At 37.5% G+C, this 22,495-nt stretch overlaps 1 protein-coding gene across 6 annotated transcripts in view; it reads right to left on the bottom strand.

Annotated features, from left to right (window-relative positions):
• TPD52 (tumor protein D52) overlaps positions 1–22,495 on the bottom strand; it is a 371,490-nt gene that overhangs the window by 231,190 nt on the left and 117,805 nt on the right. For 2 of the 6 annotated variants that reach the window (XM_007486911.3, XM_001377421.4), the window contains exons 5-8: positions 22,080–22,106; positions 9,302–9,343; positions 7,646–7,694; positions 4,639–6,338 (exon numbers count right to left, since the gene is read on the bottom strand). In XM_007486911.3, coding sequence (XP_007486973.2) covers positions 6,225–6,338; positions 7,646–7,694; positions 9,302–9,343; positions 22,080–22,106 — 232 coding nt within the window. In that variant the 3' untranslated portion in view covers positions 4,639–6,224. Of the gene's footprint in view, positions 6,339–7,645; positions 7,695–9,301; positions 9,344–22,079; positions 22,107–22,495 lie in introns of those variants that run through there. The other 4 variants (XM_007486912.3, XM_007486915.3, XM_007486913.3 and 1 more) reach the window with 2 other exon arrangements.

Raw genomic sequence — 22,495 nt, forward strand, 5'->3', positions numbered from 1 at the left:
AATTTTAAACCCTTACCTTCACTCTTAGAATCAATACTGTGTATTGGTTCCAAGGCAGAAGACTGTTAAGGGCTATGCAATGGGGATTAAGTGAATTGTCCAGGGTCACACAGCAAGGAAGTGGCTGAAACTAGATTTGAACCCAGGACCTCCTGTCTCCAGGCCTGGCTCAATCCACTGAGCTACCCAGCTTCCCCCTCTTGGAGCATTTCAATGAAATCCTTCCTATTATCCTTATATTAAGGAGAAAATCCAGTAGGGTTCAGAGTTTAAGTGACTTGCTGGTGGTTGACATATCAGTGGGAGAATTCTAACACAAGTTTCAACTGACTCCATGTCCAAATTTCTCTGTATTATGCTACCAAAAGATTTTAAAATGCAGATAAAGTAACTGTTTTAATAATCATGTCATCAGGGGCAGCTAAGTATCTCAGTTGATAGAAAGCCAGGCCTAGAGAGGGAGGTTCTGTGTTCACATGTGACCTCTGACACTTCCTAGTTGTATGACCCTGATTAAGTCACATAACTTCAATTGCCTTGCCCTTACCTCTAGTCTACCTTGCAACTGGTACTTAGTATCAGTTCTAAGTCAGAAGGTAAGGTTTTTTTTAATCATAACATCAAAAAAAATTTAAAACTAACACAATCATCAGATAAAAGAATGAACAAAGATCTATTTCTTCAATATAAATAGAGAACTAAAATTTTGTCTTTGGGGTTTGGGAAGTATGCAATTCTGATCTATTCTGACAAGTACACAGAAAAGTCCTTAATGTTTTCTGACATCCAAGGAAGGTGGTTGATTTGTGTTATTATTAAGAAAGTACAGCAACTGGGGACTTTTATTCTAAAATTGACAATATCCCTAAAGAGTAGCTTCCATATCCAAAAAACACTGAAACTGTGGAAAAGGTTAAAAATTCTACAGATCTCATGCCTTAACATGGAAAAATCGTTCTTACAAGACTACACTTGTATAATTTTTTCAAGAACTATAAAAAGACACGACTGCAGTGGATCTTCAAATAAACTTTTTCATACCTATCTAAAGTTTCCTTAAGTTGTTAGGATTGACACTACAATTAACAGTGTATCAGACTTATGACAGGTAATCTTTATTAATTTTTTGTTGTCAATTTGCAGATCTGGTCTTTTTTTCTCAGAAACATTTATAATTAAATTCCTTTTTAGGGGATATTTTCAGATTCACTCTTAAAACTATTTCTAAATTCTTGATCTGAGTTCTTTCTTTAGAAGTACCCCTTATCTTTTGACACTAAAGACAATTTAAACTGATAATGTCCTTAATTTCTATTCTGGATACTGTTCTTTTTAAACCTTACTTTCTGTCTTAGAATCAAAACTGTGTATTTGTCCCAAAGCAACAGAGTGATAATAGGCAATGGGGGTTAAGTAGCCTGTGCAGGGTCACACAGCTAAAAAGTGTTTAAGCTCTGATTTGAACTCAAGACCTCTCGTTTCTAGGCCTGGCTCCCAATCCACTGAGTCACCTAGCTGCCACCATGCTATTCTTAATAACTAATTATATAGTGCCCATATTCATGCCTTAATTTCTATTATTTTTCATCTCATTTCATTATTAAATCTCTGATATCGAGTCATTTTGAATGAGTTTCTAGAGACATATCAATACATTAAATATTCAAAAGTTTTTAAGTTTCCCCATCCCTATGACTATTTGGGGGAATAAGAGGATATTGTCAGAATACTCTTCTTGAATAAAGTATAGTATATAGAAGAGAACTTCTTGATATTTTTGTTCCTAGCTTCTTCACCTCTGGAACAGAGATTTCTTCCTTGGAGACCAGGAAAAATACTTTCATTCTCTACTTCCCTAGTTTGAATGTGCTCTAGTGCAGGACAGACAGACCCTCTTTTCAAACTCATCTCCTGAAAGAGGGACAGAAAGACTAGAGTGCCACCCTGTAAGAGTTAAAGGGATTGTAGGGAAGATTGAAGAAGGGACAGGGGAATAAAGGTTTTATAACAGGAAATGGAGAGGTTGAAGGGAGAGAGGGAATATGGCTCCTGGTGAGGTAAAAAGAGAGAGATGCCCCCTGCCAAGAGGCTGTCTTTGAAAAATGGAGTTCCCAGAAATGGGCCACCTATGATAGCCTGAGGGGATATCTTCTCCATTGATGTTGAAGATGAAGAGCAGGCAAGCATAGACCCCCCCCTGAGAGACCAGCCCTCCCCCCAGACCAAGGTCGCCCAGCAGGAGTCCAATAAGGACTGTTTATGGTTGAATGGCAGTCCTTAAGTTCAGCTTCCTCTATGTTCCCCAGAAATGACAGTCCTCTTATCTGATCGTGGTTATTTTAATAAAGATAACTTTTAATAAGTTTGGACTGGGGAGGTATTGGGGAAGAGGGAATCTGGATTTCCCCAAAGTGGGTTTGAGTCTCTCAGCTTCTAAGCTGAGTCCAGACCTCGAAGGCTGGTGGAGAATTTCTTTTATTCCTGTCTATGCTAATCTGTGCTAATTTTCTTAAGTTCTGTAAAAGAGAGAATATACATGCATGCAAAGGACATCATCTGTCAGTCAAGGAACATTCCACTTGGAATGTTACCGGGAAAAACAGTTGGAGCCAAGCCAGGCTGAACTGGGCTAAAAGGCTGATGGACTAAGCTTTTGGCTGCTATCTTATGGTGGTGACAGGGCTGGCTGGTTGAGGTGAAGGAAAGAAGAACCTATTTGTGTCTCTGTGACTTACCTGGCTTATTAACAGAATAAGACAGACAGTTGTCCTCCTATCTCTCTGACTGTCCCTGCTAGTGATTGATTGCCATTTCCCCAATATCCTCCAAACTAAGGCTCCTTGTAGAGAATAGGGAAACCTATCCCTCTTACCTTATCCTCCATCCTTGTCCTGTCTTCCCCAATAAACCGTTACTTGAGTTAAAGAAGAGAAGAGTATTTTCTCTAAAGTATCATATTCCACCCCAAGTGACTTAGAAGAAGGCTGAAGGAAAAGGGGGAGGGGAAGCTGAAAAGGCTTCTGAAGTGGGAGGAAAAGGGAGGAGAGTAGGCAAAATCTTGATCCATTAGTTATCCAGTAGCAATCAAATTACACCCTCAGGAATATCTATTACAGTTCAAAGTCTTTAGCAGTAGATAGTAAGAGGAAGAAAAGATTCTGACCTTCAGAGCTGGTTGGGCCTGTCTCCTCAGACTGATGTCCTAAAGACCCGCCTTACAGTTCAAACCACTCCCCTTAAATCCTTTTGTTCGATGACAGGATCATAGGAATCCAGGTAGAGCACATAGTTGGGGAAATCCAGGAATAGAGGTACTTCTATCCAGAGACAGGAAGAGAGGCTCATTCCAGTCCAAGGGCCAGGAAAGAGAGTCCTTCGAGAGCCAACTGACACTCTCCAAGTTCCCCTCCCCCCCCAAAAAACTGTCATTCTTGTCAATATCTTCTCTCTAACATTCCAACTGCTATTTGTTCCACCTGAGTGGCAGAAAGTCCAAAACTTGCTTCAGTTTTCCTTTCCACAACCCGGAGGCTGAAACAAGAATACTGAACTTGGAATCAATAGTCAGGTTAGCTGTGTATGACTGGGCAAGTCATCATTTGGTTTCAGTTTTCTGATTTATAAAATATCAAATGAAATTTATGATCTATCTATAAGTTGTCCTTCAGTTCTAAATACCTATGGTCCTACCTGTGGACTAGAGATCATACCCTTCTCACTACCCTTATTCCTACTGTTATTGCTGTTGTATTGTTTTTGTTCTGCTTGTAAATATGGGTCATAGTTCAAACAAAGAAAAAAAAGGCCTGCTTTGATGCCTCAGTGCTTTGTAGGCATGCTTCTGTTACATTCTGAGCATTTCATAAACAGCTTGGCTGTTGGGTAATGAATTTTTTTTTCAATCATGATGAACTTAAAGACTATCTGTAAAGTTACAAAAGTATCAGTGGAGTATCAGATACTCCAAAAGGTAAGATCTTTTAGTAGAGGCAGCTAGGTGGCACAGTAGACAGGTCTTGGAGTCAGGCAGGCCTCAGTTCAAAATGAGTCTTTGGCACTTACTAGTTGAGTGACCTCAGGCAAGTCACTTGACCTCTGAATGTCTCAGTTTCCTCATCTGTAAAATGGGAAAGGGTAATAATAGTGCCAACATATCACCATAGTTATTATGCAAGGAAATCTCAAAACAAAAAAAGCTGGTTGAAATTCCCTAGATCCAACCTCAGTGATATCAGTATCACCCAACAACTTGCAACTAAAAAGCAACTTTCTAGGAATCCCAGAACAAAACTTAAAATATTTTGATAACTTTCAATATGATGGGTTTCCTTTGTAATCTCATTTTATTTTCTTCATTTACAAATATTATTTTTGAGAAGGGATTCAGAGGCTTCACCAGATTGCCAAAGTCCATGCTGCACATAAAAAATGTGAAAAACCCCTGCACTAGAAAATGAATACTTTGAAAGAAGTCACCTAATGTTTCAAAGCGCTAAAAAGTTCCCCTTAAGAGAAATTCTTATTTAGAAAAGGCAGTATATATATATTTATGTGTGTGTGTGTGTGTGTGTGTGTGTGATCTAATCCAACAAGCTGCAGTCAAGCCATAAATCTCACAATAAACACTAAGACCTACACTGCTGAGATAGAGAATTTATTAAGCATTTCACATATAATAGAGCATTTTATCAATTATATCTAAAGTGCTAACAAAGCTCTAGCTATTAGGATGCAGCATATTATTGAAAACAACACTTGTGGTGGTTTTGAAATTTGGTTTTGATAAGAGATTATCCTTTAACAAATCAAGTCATGCCTCCAAAGAATATTTTACATCAACAACAAAACAATTGCAAACCAGATAACTAACAACACCAACACTATAATATGCATAAACTTACAGAACACAAAGAGATTGGAAATGATTAAGAAGTGGTTATTAGAGTTAACATTATTTGCCCCTTTAAGGTTAATCTAGAGGCTTTGAGATAGTATTCAGTCCCACTAGTTTTCTAAGTTAAGAGGCAATAGTTACAAAAATCAGCTGAAGATTCAAGCACTGAAAATCATTGAGGTGGCGGTGTTAAACTGTGTTCATCCATAACATCCCCAAAAGAATCATCACAAAGTATTAAGTATAAAAAAAAATCCATGCTGCATTTGTTGTGAATCTTTGTATGCTTTAACATTTTATTTTAAACAGTGCTGAGGGGAATAAATGAAGTCAATGAAGTTTTTCTAAATCTAATTAACATTTTGGAACCACCTAGACCAAAATCACAAGTTTTTGAGTTTGACAATCAAGTACACTTAGTGTTAACAAATTCAAAAAGATATTAAACAGTATTCTGGATCAAATCAATACAAATTTTAAATATACTAATTGCCATATGCCAATTATCTTCCCATTATTTCTTATTATCTAAATAGACATTTGGGAAAGTGGTTTCAGAACCAATACAACAAAATTTTGACTAAAACTCTTTGACTAAGGATAATAAATCTATACAAGGGAAACCAAAAATAGGGATACTGCCCACACTTGGGTCACTGAGGATTTTATAACCTTGTTATATACAAATTATAAAATCAAATATTAAATGACATGACTAATTTATATAATCCAACATAACTGCATATAATCCCTAGGGAAATCCCATCATATACAGTGGAGTGTGTTTTTTTATAACTGGCCGATATTACCAGAAAGGGGAAAAAATTATTACATCAAAGCATTTAATAATTAGGGATTACTTAAAAGAGTGAAAAGGATGGCATTCAAGTTTGGCAACAAAATAAATACAAATGAAAAGCAAACTTTTTAGAAATAAAAAAATCAATGCACCAGAGGAATCATAAGCTTTTAAAGAAACTATACCATTATAGTTTCTCAGGTCATTCAACTGAATTTTTCCAGAAAATACTCATTTTTCATAATGCTGATATCAATTAAGTATCTTAAAATGCAGTTTGTTAGATATTTAAATTGTGCTTCCCTGTGGAAGGAAAATTGGAGAAGGGGAAAAAACCAACAACAGGTTAAATTCATTCACTACATTTTAATTTGAAAAAAAGTTAACCCCACAAATTATTTTTTGAATGAATACACAAAGCTAAACAAAAAACACATTTGTTGGAAACTCATAGCCAAGGCCATTCTATTAATGTGCTTGGATCTTGCTTGCAGCATCTGGCAGTGGGTAGCAGAACCAAAGGCAATAATTTCACTGAGTCTCCTCTGTCTGCTCTGTCAGAGATTTTGTGGCTGTGGCATTCGCAGTAGAATTCAAAACTTCTCCAAAGTCACCTCCAGCGGCCTTATTTCCCCCAACTTTCGACTTAAAGGGGGGAGAAAAAGGAAAGAAATACATTAAGTACAAATATTCTTTTATACTTTGTTCTCTTGTGATCAACATTTTTAAGATAGTGGCAAAGGATGGCAATGTGGTCTTGTGAACATGAAACACAAACTAATAGTCTCAAAGAAAGACTGAACTTGATCATAACCTTTCCCATTTCACTTAACCAGACATAAATGTAATAGAATTATAGCTACAACAATAAAAAGTTTTTAATCCTCCATACAAAATATTATTTAAATTGCTTTAAGACTATATAAAGTTGTAGAAATGGTATTAATCTGCAGGGTTAAAGGATGTACCTTACTGGGAGTGCCACACAGTATTGAAACCACAGATCTGGTTAAAAATGAAAATAATAATTTAAAAAATCCATTTATAAGAAGAGTGTCTAACAATCTAAAATAAATTTTTGGAAATGGCAAAATAATATCCTCTGATAGAGTTATTATTTAGATAGAAATATTTGTTGATTGGCAAACTGAGACCCCTAATCATGCAACTAAGTTTTAAAGATTTACCATAATTTGAAAAATAAGAGTAATTTTGTGGTTGACAAGATAATAAAGCCATTTTTGAGAGGATAATTTATGATGTAGGAAGAATATCTAAGTTAAGAGTGCCCCAAAAAGGGGGTATATCCTGAACAAATGTCCAATAAGTTTATTCTAGGTCTTCACTGATGAACTCAAACATTAAAAGGATTTTTCCAAAGAGTCTGAAGAACAGCTTCCAAAAGGAATTTTATGGTGACATTTCTAGTTGTCTTAATAATTCTGAGAGTCTGAATCATAAACCTTGGCTTCCCTTGATATTAGAATAACTTTCCAAATTGGATTTTTTTATAGCAAGTTTCTTCAGATATTAGGAGACTTTAACCTTAAAAATACTAATGTGGGATCTAGAAAGAAGTTATAAATATGTACATTCCCAAATAGTCTTAAATAGATCCCAAGTAGCAAAATAGGGAATGTAGTTTCCACAGAAAACAGTTTAAAAGCACTTTTTTTTTATGGGCCTAATCCTTCAGTTATAAACATTAAACTTTATCTTTAAGACCAAGAAATAAGTCAACAAATTTAAGCAAAGACAAGTACATACTTTTAAAGCATTATTTCTCTGGAATCAACACCTAATAGAATGCCATGATAAATATAAATACATAAATATAAATATACATGATAAATGTATATGCCCAGGAACACAGAAGAGAATGATTTACACAGGGAGGAAAAATCAAGGCACCACCCAAATACCACAAAGATGTAGACCATCATCACTTTTACCTTTAAGTTTTCAACTTTTTCTTCAAATGATTTGAAAGTGGGTGAGTTTCTAAGGGAAAAAAAAAGTTTGGGTTAAATCTCTTACATAAAAAATAAATTTACATAAAATAAAAATAATTTTTGAATAGTATTCATAACTTGCATATCTTATTTGCCCTGGTCCAAATAAGAATTTATGGTTTTAACTACAAGGCAAAATTTAATAGCTATTCCTGAGGAGCAGAATAGCCAAATGTATTTGATGTCCATCCCTACACATTATAACACTGTGGGAGTTAGTCTGAAGTCATTTCAAAGAAATCTTAGATCATAAAGGTACCTAACTTAAAACCAAAAAGAATCCTGCCTCCTATTTTTCTCCCTTTCCTCAAATCCCCTCGTGTGTATAGATACACACAAATAATATTAATAAAAGCAAGCTCCTTCTTTGCCATTTGCACTTAGTACTGACTATGAATGGAACTGAACATACACAGTGGAGGTAAAGATAAATATTTATGTAGCATAATTAGAAAGATACCTGCTCTAAAATATCACTTCTTTGATCTCCATCATTCAGCCCCACTGTCTAATAATTAGAATTGCCTCTTTGGGTTAAGACATAATTTTTACTGAACTTTATTTAAAACCTAAAAGCATTAAGCCATCGTTCTGTGCTGGAGTGGACAGGTCCAGGTGAGGTACCATAATGAGGAATGGGACAGCCATAAAGGTAGAGAAAAGACATCAAAAGAAGGGAGGAGAGACTGATGCCTCGCCAGCATCTGCTGTTCTGAAGGGGAAAACTGTTCTTTGCCTTTCCATCAGTTTGTATTCTCAAAGTGTGCTAAAAAAAATGAGACATGCCTTTGCACAGACCTTTCTATCTACCTGCAGGAAACTCCTACTGGCATCATGTTACCTCAGTCACATTTTCATATGACTGAACTGAGAAACATTTTTCTAATATGTCCATGTCCCTCTGCATACCTGCCTACAGCTAAGATCTTAAAGTCTGGTCCCCTCCCATTCCTCTCTTGGGGAAGCAGCACGCTTGGAATAAACATGTTCATTTTCTCGCTGCCACTCTAATGATATCACAACTCAGTGTCCTCATCCAGGCAGTAACAGGGCTGTAGGGTTCCCAGTGCCAGGCTTAGGGTTAGAGCAAAGTGAAGGGGCAGGCTCAAGGAAAGGGAATGCGTCAGTAGAGAAGCAGAGCGAGAGGATGGAGAAGTTACTTACTGGCAGACACCTGTAGGAACAGAATGTGTTTCCTACCTTATTTCAAATGCTTGAAAATACGATTTTCCTCAGGGAGTTGAAAATTTAATAAAACTCCTATTCTGCCCTCAGTTATAAGGGAGAGTCAGAGGTTAAAATCAAAACAGGAGAATGGAATTTGACTTTCGTATTTGTAAAAATAAATCAGAGCTTATCAGCTGGCTACAAACCCTGCTTTTGTAAATCTCAGCCTTCCTTTGGAATGGCAGTTTGACCTGACTCTTGGGTGTGAGGGACAACCACTTGGCACTCTTCACAGCTCCACATAGGGGCTATTTGTTTTTACCAAAAGTAAGGTCTAGGAGGTAACTAAGGAAACAATGAAGTCTCTCTAGTATACCCAAGAGTCATTCACTCATTGCAATCATTTGTTTTCACAAGAATATACTTTACCTCATAGCAGGCATGCTAATTGAATGTTGAATGGAGCGAATACTAAGGACCAGCATTAAAAAGAGATAGAAATTTAGTTAGTGACCAAACCATTAGACATTTCTAAAATCAAAAGAAACTTTGTTTGCTCGGAGCCTTATAGCTTTTTAGTATAATAAAAGTTGAAAGTGAGAAGTATTTACTTCGAAAGAAAGATGAAAGAAAGTCACCAATATTTTTTCTTTCAGTTAAATTGGCTTGAAGCAAAAATATTTTTACAGTACTTTACAATGTTCAAAATACATTCACACATCTCATTTGATCATCAAAATAATGCCATACAGTACATAAGCAGGGAAGATAATATCCTTACTCTACAGATGAGTAAACCCAGTGTCTGAGAGTAAGATTTACACAAGTCTTTTGACTTAAAAGTCTAATGATTTATGACATCTAGAAAGTCAAAAACAAGCCAAAAAACTGAAAGAGCTGCAACCCTACACATTAGGTGGCAACAACCTCCTTGAGACCTGGAATATTTCTCAATAAATATATATTTGATAACTTTTTTTAAAGTTTGAGCATGTTATACTGTAAAAAATGATGAAAGCGGGCAGTTTTCAGGGAAACCAGAGAAGACTTGTATAAAATCATGTAAAGTGAGTGGAATAATTTACCCTATAAGAACAACATTGTAAAAATGACCAATTTTACAAGGTTCAAGAACTCTAATGAATTTGTAATGATCCACCATAATTCCAAAGGACTTATGATAAAGAAGGGTACCCATTTCCTGACAGAAAGGTGATGGACTAAATATGCAGAATGAGAAACATTTTTGGTCACTGTGAATATGGGACCTTGTTTTGCTTAACTGTGCATATTTGTTGCAAGGATTTTTTTTTCATGGGGGGGGACTATATTTATTTTTTAAAGATAAAGTTTGACCATCATTCTTAATATAACTCCCATTTTTCTCTTGGTTAGAAAAAAATTTAATAGGCTAGGATCCAAATAAACAAACAGATTTTTGTTTTCACCTTAAAAAAAATTCATCAACTGGCTAGAAATACTGGTTTTGTAATGCATTGTTTATTTAAACTGCATCAGTCTTAGAAAGCTGTGTCAGTTTTCTAGTAAGTGATTTTTCTATTCTGACTTCAAGGCTATTCATTTCTAAGTTCACCTCCTTCTTTATAAAGAATGTTTATCAACCTCTCATTAAAGGCAGATGATATCTCTTTATCTTAGGAAGACATTCACAGATGAGAACATACCTTCAATTCTTGTGTATTGGAATCACATTTTAAGATAGCCCAATCTCTAGGTTCATCAAATCCTTCAATATGCTGATTTTGGAAACACTATTATATGTTTTTCAATCAATGACTGAAAGCTGGTAATGGGTAATGCTCATAGTAAAAGGTCTAGTCAATGTGTGTTTGTTCTGAATTTTGTGGATATACGTTGCTTTTAGATGCTAAATCATAAAACCATGGTCCCTGATATAACTAATCATAATTTCATTAATAATAATTATTATTTAGTACTTTATGGCTTACCTATATCATTTGCTCTTCACCATCTTGGTGAGTAGATGCTCTTATGTTGCTAACTTTATAAATGAGTAACTGAGTAAGTGATTTGTCCAGCATCAATCACTCAATAAGCAATGCTATGTCAGATATGGAGAAACAAAAGACAAAAAACTGGAATAATCCCTTACCTTTGAGGAGCTTATATTTTAACGAGAAAGGCAATTTGTATGTATGTGTTTGTATACATATATGCACATAAATATGTTTCTGTAGGTACAAAATGATATAAGGCAGTATGGGGAAAAGGCACTAATGACTGAGAAGATAAGGAAGGGCTACATACAGGAAGTTGCTTTTGAGGAGAGTCTTGATGGAAACAAGGATTCCAAAAGGGCAAGATGAGGAGAAAGGGCATCCAGGCATAGGAATACCTGGTGCAAAGGCTTAGAGATGAGAGACGGAGCACAGTGTTTGTAATATAGCACACAGGTCAGTGTGTCTGGATTTCCAAAATAGTCAAAGGGAAGACTGGAAAGGCATAAAGAAGACAAGTTGTGAAGAACTTTCAATGCCAGATATTGGATTTATATTTGATTCTAGAGATAATGGGGAGCCCCTGGAGTTCATAAGCCCCCGGAGAAAGGGTCAGACCTCTGTTTTAGGGAAATCCCTTTAGTCACTAAGCACAGTTTGGAGGATGGCCTGGAAGGAGAAAACCCTTCAGAGACAGGGGCCAGGAAGGAGGCAGTAGCATTCATTCAGCTGAGAAGCAATATGGGCCTGAATGAGTATAGTGGTCCTGAGTGGAAAGAAGGGGAAATATGTGAGAAATGTTATGGAAAGAGAAATGATGACTCAAAGATGACCCCAAGGTTGTAGAAACTTGTATAGCTACAAGGATGCTGGTGCCCTTAGAATAGGGAACAGGGGAATTTAAAAAGAGGGGTCACACATCCAATAAGTGTCTGTGGAAATCATTCAAATTCATCTCTGACTCCAAACTTAACATTTCATCTACTATGCTGTAGTGACTCTTTAAAACAGTGGTCACCTGAACTGAACATTGCATTAATGAGAAAGTGACATCACTCATTGTGAAGCAATGTGGTATGCTAGAAAAAGCATCCTCCTTAAAACCAGGAAGACCCAGATTCAAATCCTACCTCCAATATATTCTGGCTGAATAACACTGGACAAGTCACTAAACATCTCCCTGCCCTAGAAAGAGTCACATTATGTCATTCTGACAATTATCAGTCACAGAAAGGGAACCCTCCTGAATTAGTAGAGGAAATTCCCTTACCCAGGAGTTCCCTCTACAATGAAATCTCAAGTTTAGTCCCTCATTCCTCATTTATTAGATTATGTCGATTCAAGTGAAAATGTCAACTTGCACCTTGTGCTACTTCTCAGATGGTAGGCAAATCTCTCTTATTACTCCCTGAGGAAAAAGGCTTTAGACTTCTAGGAGTCTCCATCGAATGGAGAAAGGATATACAGGAATGCAATCCCAGGGTCCCTAATTGGGGGGAGGAGGGTAAAGCTTCAGTCCTGACACACATCTTGCCTAATCAGTCTAAGCGACCTTTTTTTTAATTTTTTTTTATGCTGGGGGTGTCTAATCCCTGTTCCTATGGTGGTTTCTTCTGTCTTAGTGCTGAAGGGCTGCTTCTCTCTTCCCTTTTCCCAGTTCAGTGTCTTCCTACAGCTCCTCCTCTTGGCTCCTGCTCCCCGAGTCAAGGACAAAGAGACCTCTCTGGTTCTTTTAGACTCAGAAAACAGTGAAAGATCCCCCTGAAATATGGCTCATTATTCTTCAACTTTCTTTTTAATTCACCCAGAGGTCTACTAAACATCCCACAGAGGGATCACTTGGTGGGGGAATCTTTTACATTTAAATAAAGTAGACTACCCTACACCAAGATAAACTCAGAATGGGTGAATGACTTGAACATAAAGAAGGAAACTATAAGTAAATTAGGTGATCACAGAATAGTATACATGTCAAAACTGTGGGAAAGGAAAAATTTTTAAATCAAGATTTAGAAAGAGTCACAAAATGTAAAATAAATAATTTTGATTATATCAAATTAAAAAGTTTTGTATAAACAAACCAATGTAACCAAAATCAGAAGGGAAGCAACAAATTGGGAAACAATCTTCATAAAAACCTCTGACAAAGGTCTAATTACTCAAATTTACAAATAGCTAAATCAATTGTATAAAAAATCAAGCCATTCTCTAATTGATAAATGGGCAAGGGACATGAATAGGCAGTTTTCAGTAAAAGAAATCAAAACCATTAATAAGCACATAAAAAAGTGCTCTAAATCTCTGATAATCAGAGAGATGCACATCAAAACAAAGCTGAGGTATCACCTCATACCTAGCATACTGGCTAACATGACAGCAGAGGAAAGTAATGAATGCTGGAGGGGATGTGGCAAAGTAGGGACATTAATGCATTGCTGGTGGAGTTGTGAACTGATCCAGCCATTCTGGAGGGCAATTTGGAACTATGCCCAAAGGGCGCTAAAAGACTGTCTCCCCTTTGATCCAGACATAGCACTGCTGGGTTTGTACCCCAAAAAGATAATAAGGAAAAAGACATGTACAAAAATACTCATAGCTGCGCTCTTTGTGGTGGCAAAAAATTGGAAAATGAGGGGATGCCCTTCAATTGGGGAATGGCTGAACAAATTGTGGTAGATGTTGGTGATGGTATACTATTGTGCTCAAAGGAATAATAAAGTGGAGGAATTCCATGGGAACTGGAACAACCTCCAAGAAGTGATGCAGAGTGAAAGGAGCAGAGCCAGGAGAACATTGTACACAGAGACTGATACACTGTGGTATGTAATGGATTTCTTCTCCATTAGTGGCAATGCAGTGATCCTGAACAACCCAGAGAGATCTATGAGAAAGAACACTATCCACATTCAGAGGAAAAACTGTGGGAGTAAAAACACCAAAGAAAAAACAACTGCTTGATTACATGGGTCGAGGGGATACGATTGGGGATGTAGACTCTGAATGAACATTCTAGTGCAAATACTAACAATATGGAAACGGATTCTGGTCAAGGACACATGTAATACCCAGTGGAATTGTGCATCGACTATGGGAGGAGAGGAGAAGTGGGAGGGTAGGGAGGAATTGAAAATGATTTTTGTAACCAAGGAATAATGTTTGAAATTGACCAAATTAAAAAAATAAATTAAATAAATAAAGTAGACTAGCAGCAGAACCAGCTATGTGAAGACTAAGACTAGGCAACAGCAAACTTTAGAACACTCCTAACAAGCACAGAAGGGGTAAGAGAAAGAGAAAGTACAGAATACTTAGGGAGACTTTGTAACTCTACAAAAATCCATCATTGGTACTTTAAGCCCATAAATAAGGATAACATTTCTGAAGGCCACAATGGAATTAAAGTCCAATTTCACTGTTTATTGCAAGGGCAGCAGCCCTTTAATTTCTGAATTTCCTAAAGCAAGTTATATACAAGAGTAGTAACTAAATAAATTTAAAATTTAAACAAAATAGTAGTGGTTCACTTTCCTAAATCTGAAAACCAGCCACAAATCTATCTGTATTCAACTCTAAGATGATGGTTGTTGCCCTGCTCCAAAAAGGCCAAAATGATGTTACACTGTTAGGGTCAATATACAGGGTGCCAGAACAACAGGAGATCCAAAGGCACAAATAGCCCATATGGATATTTGGGATGGAGATTTCTATGTCTGCACAACTCATGTTTCTTTTAGCTCCTGCAATTCAGCTTTGCTCATAGAGCACAGCATCCTCTTTGCCGTGGGCACACAGTGCTGGATGGTGGTCCTAATGCCAGTGCCTCCTGTATCTCACAATGGACAGAAAAGATCTCCAGAGAGATCTAGCATCACTTTTCCTGACCTCTGTGTGAGCACTCACCTGTGGGTTCTCCATAAAATAGTATAGACAAATGTGTATGTGGCATTCAAACAGTGCGGTCAGCCCATCAGAGCTGCATGCTCTGCAGTGAAGTCAGAGTGTTTGGCAGGCCAGTTCGAGAAAGGACCTCTGTGCCCGGTACCCTGTCTTGCCAGGGGAACATCAAACTCTTCCTGAAATGATTCCAATGGAAGCAATCTGATTTCCCGGCATGGGGCCAGTATCCCTATCCAGGGTTTACAGACAATGAGATCAACACAATGGCTGTGTACACTCTGAGTTTGGTAGGCAGCCTCCTGTGCTTCCCTTTAGAACCTCCCCACACTGTGCTAGCTCTGGCTATGTGTGTATCAGCCTCATCCTCTGTGTGCAAAGAGGATACCACCAAGGAAGTGACTTGAACCACAGCTTCAGGATTTCTCCATTTGCTGTAACCAATGGTTCCACGAATGGATGGTATGGTCCTGGCTGGTGGAGAACCTCTGTTTTCCTGGTGTTAATCGTCAGGTCCAACTGCAGGGAAATGATCCATGCTCTGTGGCATCATCTCAGTCATCAGGGCACTGAGTACACAATTATCTAGAATCAAAAAGTGGTGCACACAATCTCTCTCCACTTCTAGTCTTGGCTTTTAGTCTTTTCAAGTTAAATAGTTTACTGTCAATGCAGTAGTTGATCTCAAGGCTGTTTTTTGTCCTCAGGGAAGGTATCCAACAATATTGCTAAGAACATCATGCTAAAAAGCCTGGAGTAGCTGGAGGTGGCACAGTAGATAGGGTCAGGAAGACTCATCTTCCCAAGTTCAAATCTGGCCTCAGACATTTCTAGTTGTGTGACCCTGGCAAGTCCCTTAACCCAATTTGCCTAAGTTTCCTAATATGTCAAATGAGCTAGAGAAGGAAATGGAAAATCACTCCAGTATCTCTGTAAAGAAAATCCCAAAGGGGGCCATGAAGAGTCAGACTTATAACTGAAAACAAGTGAAATATAGTATAAGATGATAGAGCATTTTAAAAGGAAATGTATGTAAATAACTTAAAAGACGAATCCTCCAGGCCAATTGTCAGAGATTCTATGAGAATTAACTAGATGACATCCATAAAACAAAGCATGCCTAAAATAATCTTTTGAGAAATATTATTAATCAATCCCATTATATATAAAATATGTAAGTGGTACAGTGGCTAGAGTACTGAGCTTGAAGTCAGGAGATCCAAGTTCAAATTAAAATTTTTCCTTGGATGCTTGTGATTTGATCCTGGGCAATTTACAAATCTTTATTTTCCTGTTTCCTCACCTGTAAAATAGGAATAATAATAGCACCCACTATTTCAGAGTTTTGTTGCTATCTTTAAAGCCATCTAGACAATTTCAGGTATCATATAAATGCTATCTATTACTGTGTGGTTGATGAGTCAAGCAGGTACCTAAAGACACAGTGCTACACCTAATCCTGAATCTGTCCTGGATTCAGTCATATAGCCCACAGCTATGAGCTACTGTAGCTGCTAGGTGACTCTTAACTAGTTACTGCTTTGCTTGCTCTGTCCACATAAAAGAGAGAATTCATTGGTATTCTGGGTAATATCCACTTAAGAGGAATAATTTCGTGGCCTAATCCAGTGCCAGCAGATCTTCCAGACCACAAGGCCCATTCCTTCTCTCCCTAGTAATCAGTGGGGCTCACTTCAGAGAGGCTCCCCCTGAGGAGGACGCTTCAGAGCTAAGGAGCCCAGCACAGTCAGACCCAAGAAATGTCTGCCCTGGCTCAGAATGGGCTCACTGTATTCTTCCAAGGAAATCCGCCATCTCTTGGGTTCACGTTCCAGTGGAACGGCACTAAGGGCCTCACTGATCTGGAGAGCCATGTAAGATGCCTCCAACCACCTCTGGCCACATCCTGATGCCCTCTGGGAAGCTTTTAAAAAATCTGAGGGGACCTACATCGTTATCTTAGCAAAGCCACTGACATCCAGTTTTCTATATTTAATCCTGATGTGTGGCAGGCCAGGCAACTGAGTTTTTTTTGCCTTTTCAAGGGAGTCATTCCTCAGAGGTGAAGAAGAAACATTCTATGACTTTTTCAGGCAGCCCATGGGTTGAGGTAAGGCCTGAGGTTAAAGAGGAGGGTGTTCAACCATTCCACAGGAGAAGTAGCTGGGGAAGCCTTTTTACTTGCATGCTCATGTCAGGTAGTAAGGGGAAAATAGATCAAATAAGATCCCAAAGGTTTCACTAAAAGCAAATGGGACTCTGTCATTATTAATTAAATTTACAGGGCTCACAGCAGTCCATTTATTTTTTAATTCTGCTCCACTTAATGCCTTCTTTCCATTCTCGAACTCTACCTAAGAGCTCTGGGTAACGTAATTTTCAACAGGAATGTGTCAGGAGCTGCCATCCATCCATAGCACCTTGCAGAATATTTGGAAAGAGGATGTGACATGGGCAAGCACTACAGATCACACATTGGGATGGCAAAGGAGTTTCCAGGGCAGGGGCACCTATGATCATGGTTGTAATGAGGAGGGAGTAGTCTCTGGGCAGGGGCTTTGCAAACCGGAACAGTGGCCATCAAGGGAAGAGTGACAAGTGACTTCCAGTGCTAAGGTCACAGTTGGGGTTAGCAATGTGGATGTCCTCAGGTGCCTAAACACATCAGCTGGGGCCTGTGAACTAGGGCTTGGAGAGGATTTGGATGCGTGAACTCTCCAGAAAATGAGGCAGCTCTCTGGAGATCCAGGGTGGAGTGGAAGGGAATGGGTAGTACTGATACAAATATAATATCCTTCTAAAACCGTTTCATGTATCACTCACTGCTCCAAATCATATTAATCAAGAAACACAGGATGGACTATCAAAATGTGCATCAGCTCAAAGCTGATAAGAGAAATGACTCAAGGGCAGTCTGTCCTCTGAGCCTCACCAAATATTTCTCACTTTTTTACTTATTTTTACTCTTGCTCTTGCCAAAAATAATATTTGTTAATATAAACACTGTACTCATTAATCTTAAAGCCCCTTTGGTTTCCTACATGGGGTAAGTCTCCTAAAGGCAGAGAAGACCAGATCTTGTATGTCTCTTTATTCCTCACAGCAGCTAAACACACCTTGCTCAATGTTCAATAAATATTTGCTGAAAAAAAGGGGAAAGGACTTACTTGTACAAAAATATTTATAGCTGCTCTTTTTGTAGTGGCAAAGAGTTGGAAAATAAAGGAACATCCCTCCACCAGGGAGTGGCTGAACAAAGTGAGGTATATGATAGTGAAGGAATACTTCTGTGCTGTAAGGAATGATGAATAAGATGATTTCAGAAAGAACTGGAAACACTTAGATGGATGCAGAGTAAAATAAGTACCAGGAGATCATTGTACACAGTAATAGTAATACTGTTGAATGATCAACTGTGACAGACTTAGCTATTATCAGCAATACAATGATCAATAACAATTCTGAGGAACTTATGATAGAGACTGCTCTCTACCTCCAAAGAAGGAACTGTTGGAGTCAGAATGCAGATGAAAGCATGCAAATTTTCAATTGTTTATTTGGGTTTATGTTTTGGGGGGTAGGTTTTATAGGATTACTCACAAAAATGAATACTGGGGCGGGGGGTGCAGCTGAGTGGCTCAGTGGATTGAGAGCCAGGCCTAGAGATGGGAGGTCCTAGGTACAAGTCATTTAACCCCAACTGCCTGGCCCTTATACAGTATAGATTCTAAGACAGAAGGTAAGGTTTGTTTGTTTTTTTTTTTAATTAAAAACAAATAAATGAATATGGAATTTTTTAAAAAATTAAAAAGAAATAAACAAATATTTGCTAAATAAATACTACTATATATATTTGCTAGAATAATAGAATAATGCACCAACTCACTCTAAGACAAGACAGGCTGGATGAAACTACCTTTGAATTTGACTTAGCAGAATTATATCAATAATAGCTATTTTGTCATGTATTATGCTTTTTTGACACAAACATTTAGTCCTTATTTCCCAATTTAATATTCAAAATTAACATGAGACAGAAGAAAGATGTGTGAAACTAGTTTTCAAACTCCAGTCACAAGGGCACTAATTTTACACTTAATCGATCAACCTTCTAAAACTAAGTGCTGAAATTCTTTTGGCTACTAAACAGGGCAAGATATCAAAGCAAACATTTCTGTGACCAAGACAAAGGAGTGAAACTGGCCAGAGGACCTTGAGAGGTTAAGTATGAAAAAGAACAGACTCGGGTCCAAGAACAACTAATGAGAGAAAGACCCTACTTCTTCCAAAGGGTTAGGCTGAAGAGACTGTCCCCTGGGTCATCAATCAGGGCCTTTGATCTGAAGTTACTACCTTAGGTCTGAGAATGCTAGCCAGGTAAGGGAGGGGTATACCTCTGAGGCCCGTCCATTGTGCTCAAGGTCTATATCCAGGGATCTCTGTGGAATAGAATAAAATATAGTACAGGGAAAAGATGGGTGTCCTAGCGAAGGAAGATACAGAGAGGAATCATGAAATCTAACTGTGCTTTTGTATCTGCATCAATTTCTACTGTTTCTTTTGAGCTAAATAGTGTTGGTCAGATGCACCAGTCATGGCTACAGACAGTGCAGAAGTGGCTCAGTCCTGAATTTATCATTCAATTTTGGTAATACGTCTCTGCCTCATTGGCTACCATGGTCTAGACCCAAAAAAAAAAAAAGCTAGTCAGTTACAGTTTGGAGGCTATAACAAGAGAGAATAAGATTTCTATTAGATTTTTTAAAGTTACATAGAAGTAGTTTGCAATTTAAAAACAGGCTACATTACAAAAGTTCATCCATGTTCGCTGTCTGAAACCTTGTTTTTTAGAGGCCAGGGCGAATCCTAGTCTAAGGCTCCCTGAGTTCTAACTTAGCATATCAGGAACACACTTTCCCCTATTCCTGCAGGAGGAAGAACTTCCCTTCCCTTCTTATTTCCTCCTGCTTTCCTATTCCTACCCTCCATCCCTAACTCGAAATAAGTGGTGGGTCTGGGAAAACAGAAAGCCTCTCAGAAGTAAAGAAATGAGAGAAAGGAAGAGATGGGGGATTGGGAAGATGAAGGACAAAGACTGCTACTTCAAGGCTTAACAGTAAGGTGCTATAAAAAGATGCTCTTCTGCTAGTGTCACTTCTAGGTCCCAGGCTGGCCACTCAGTCCCTCACTGACCTTTCTTTGTAATTAGCCAATCTCCTTTCTCTCCAATGCCAAAGGTTCAGGATTCTTCCTCAGTACAGAGGATTTGGCCCTAGCACCACCCTCTGTTTTTTTTTTTAGTTGTAATCCATAGGTAAAATGGCACAGAGTTGCTGAAGGAGTTCAGGTAGGCAGAAGCAACAGAACTGGGGAAGTGTGATGGAGGGAATGCTCAGGTTATTCTGGCCGTTTCATTAAAGGAGTATGTTCTGGATTGGAAGCCAAGGTTCAGGGTGAAGATGGGTCAGGTATTGGTGATAGTCCAAATCAGAACCAAACTACCAGGAAGGAGGAGACGAGGGGGTTGAAAAGTCTGTGGTAGAGAGAGGAACAGCATCTGGGATTTACCTTTTCTTTTGCTAGATCTATCACCTGTACCAGGCTGAGGAAGGTGGGCAGGATGGTAAAGGGGAAAGGAAAATCCCAAGCAAAGGGAAAAGGCTATCAGGTTACAGAGTTATCAAGTATGCCCATTCCCATGTCACAGAGAGCTTATAGAACAGTAAAAGCCCAAATTGGATAAAAATAACAAAAAGTTTATAAGGAACAAATTTCCCTCGGAGTAAAAAATAGCAGAAGAAACTAAAGTATGTCTTACTTTCTCTAAGTAACATAAACTATAACGGAAATCTCAGAAATTTGATATTTTTGCACAAAAGAGTAGAACACTGAGGGCATGTTTAAAAAAACTATCTCTTAAGACCTATTTTGTTTCTTTATATGATAACAGTCAGATAATTCAATCTGCAATGTAATTAATATGACTTTTTTTTTAATGGGAGAAATGAAGTATTCTTTAATTTCAATCATGATGAATGAGATTCTAGATTCACTGCCATCTTAAAAAAATTAAGCTACAACAGCATACATTTATAATGATTTAAAATAGGTAAGACTGGAACAAAAGCATATATTAATTTTTCTAAAAAGCACTGTATGCTAATAACTCAAGCAGAAAATAATAGGAGTATTCAGTATGAGTTTCTAAACAACCTATTCCATTATTATGCTAGTCAAAAGTCGCTTGATAGGTACCTCTATCACTGTGAATTTGGGTGAATATCACTGGGTATGATATTCAAAACTGGTACCCCAGAGATATAATCCTTTCAAAACTAAGATTGCTTTCTTATTTAAACAGTTCAATATATAGAGTTTGTACATTATTATGATTAAGTCAGTTTGTTTTGCTAAATGTTCACTGAGTCCTTATATATGAACATTACTATTGGAATCTCTTTGGCTCCACTCCAATTAGAAATAAAGACTTACTTTTGCCCCTATTTAGCAGACAACTAATTAAAAGATTGGTCTACATTAGGAGAAAAGAGATTTACCTTAAAGCAAGATTTTTTTTTAACCTGTGTTTTCCCCTGGATTATTCCCATTTGGTACAACTAGTTACTGAATGTATTTTCATCTTAATGACTTATTTTTTCATTACAATAATATACTTGTATTTTAATTTTTTAAAATGATGATTTGCTGATAGCCTTTAAATATGGTTAGTTATCAGTTCTTCAAAGTATAAGAAATTTTTACACCCATGCTTTTAGTAGGTAACTGACACATAGGTATGAAATTATTTTAAATAATATTTCATAGTAGTTATTCAGATGTCAGACAATACAAAGTAATCAATTTACAATGAAATTACATCAAGAGGCAGTGTTGAAATCAAGTACAACTAACTATAGGGCCCATTCAAAGAAAATCCCAATGTCCTTTCTAAAAATGCCATAGTAAAGCACCAAGCATAACAGAGATGAAAACCATTAGAAGGGAATAGTTCCATGTGGCATGAAAATCACCATCCTTTTATAAAAGGAGGAAAAGGAATTCTCTGCCAATTTTTAAATTACTTTTTTAAGGAATCAATGTACCATTGCACATTGAATACATTAATGTGCACACTGCTACCCGGGTTTTACCAAGAAACCTTCCCCTAAAATTAACAATATTTTAAAATCTATGGAAAAAGAACTTTACAACTCAAAGAAATGGCAAAGACAACAAATAAGACTTTGAATTTCCTATACATCAGAATAATCTAAATTTATCATATTTGTTTTATGCAACTGCTGAACCTCAGATATTTTTCAAGCTCTCCTTACCTAAAAGAATGTGAAAAAGCCTGCAATCTACAGGAAGCCAGAGTAAGCATTAAAAAAGAAAGGAAGCTCTGATAAATCTAAAAGGGTTAAATGACCTACAATAAAAAAAGGTCACAGGGTCTTAACTTGGAGCAAGACAGAGAGGGAGGGAGGGAGGGAGGGAGGGAGGGAGGGAGAGAAGCAGGCAGAGAAGAGAGAGAAAAATGAATGCTTAAAGGCATATAATTTACTATAAACCTATGTTGAATTTTGGTTATATCTGGATTTATCAATGAATTTTAGACCTTCTGGAGTGAAACAAAAGTACAATATGGACACACATCCATCCAAACTTATTCAGCCAAAAGAATTCTAATTGCAAAACTACTTTTCCTGCAAATGGAAAACATGGAGATTCATGCACTCTGAATATACTA

This window comes from Monodelphis domestica, chromosome 3 (genome assembly GCF_027887165.1).
Source record: "Monodelphis domestica isolate mMonDom1 chromosome 3, mMonDom1.pri, whole genome shotgun sequence".
Lineage (NCBI taxonomy): Eukaryota > Metazoa > Chordata > Mammalia > Didelphimorphia > Didelphidae > Monodelphis > Monodelphis domestica.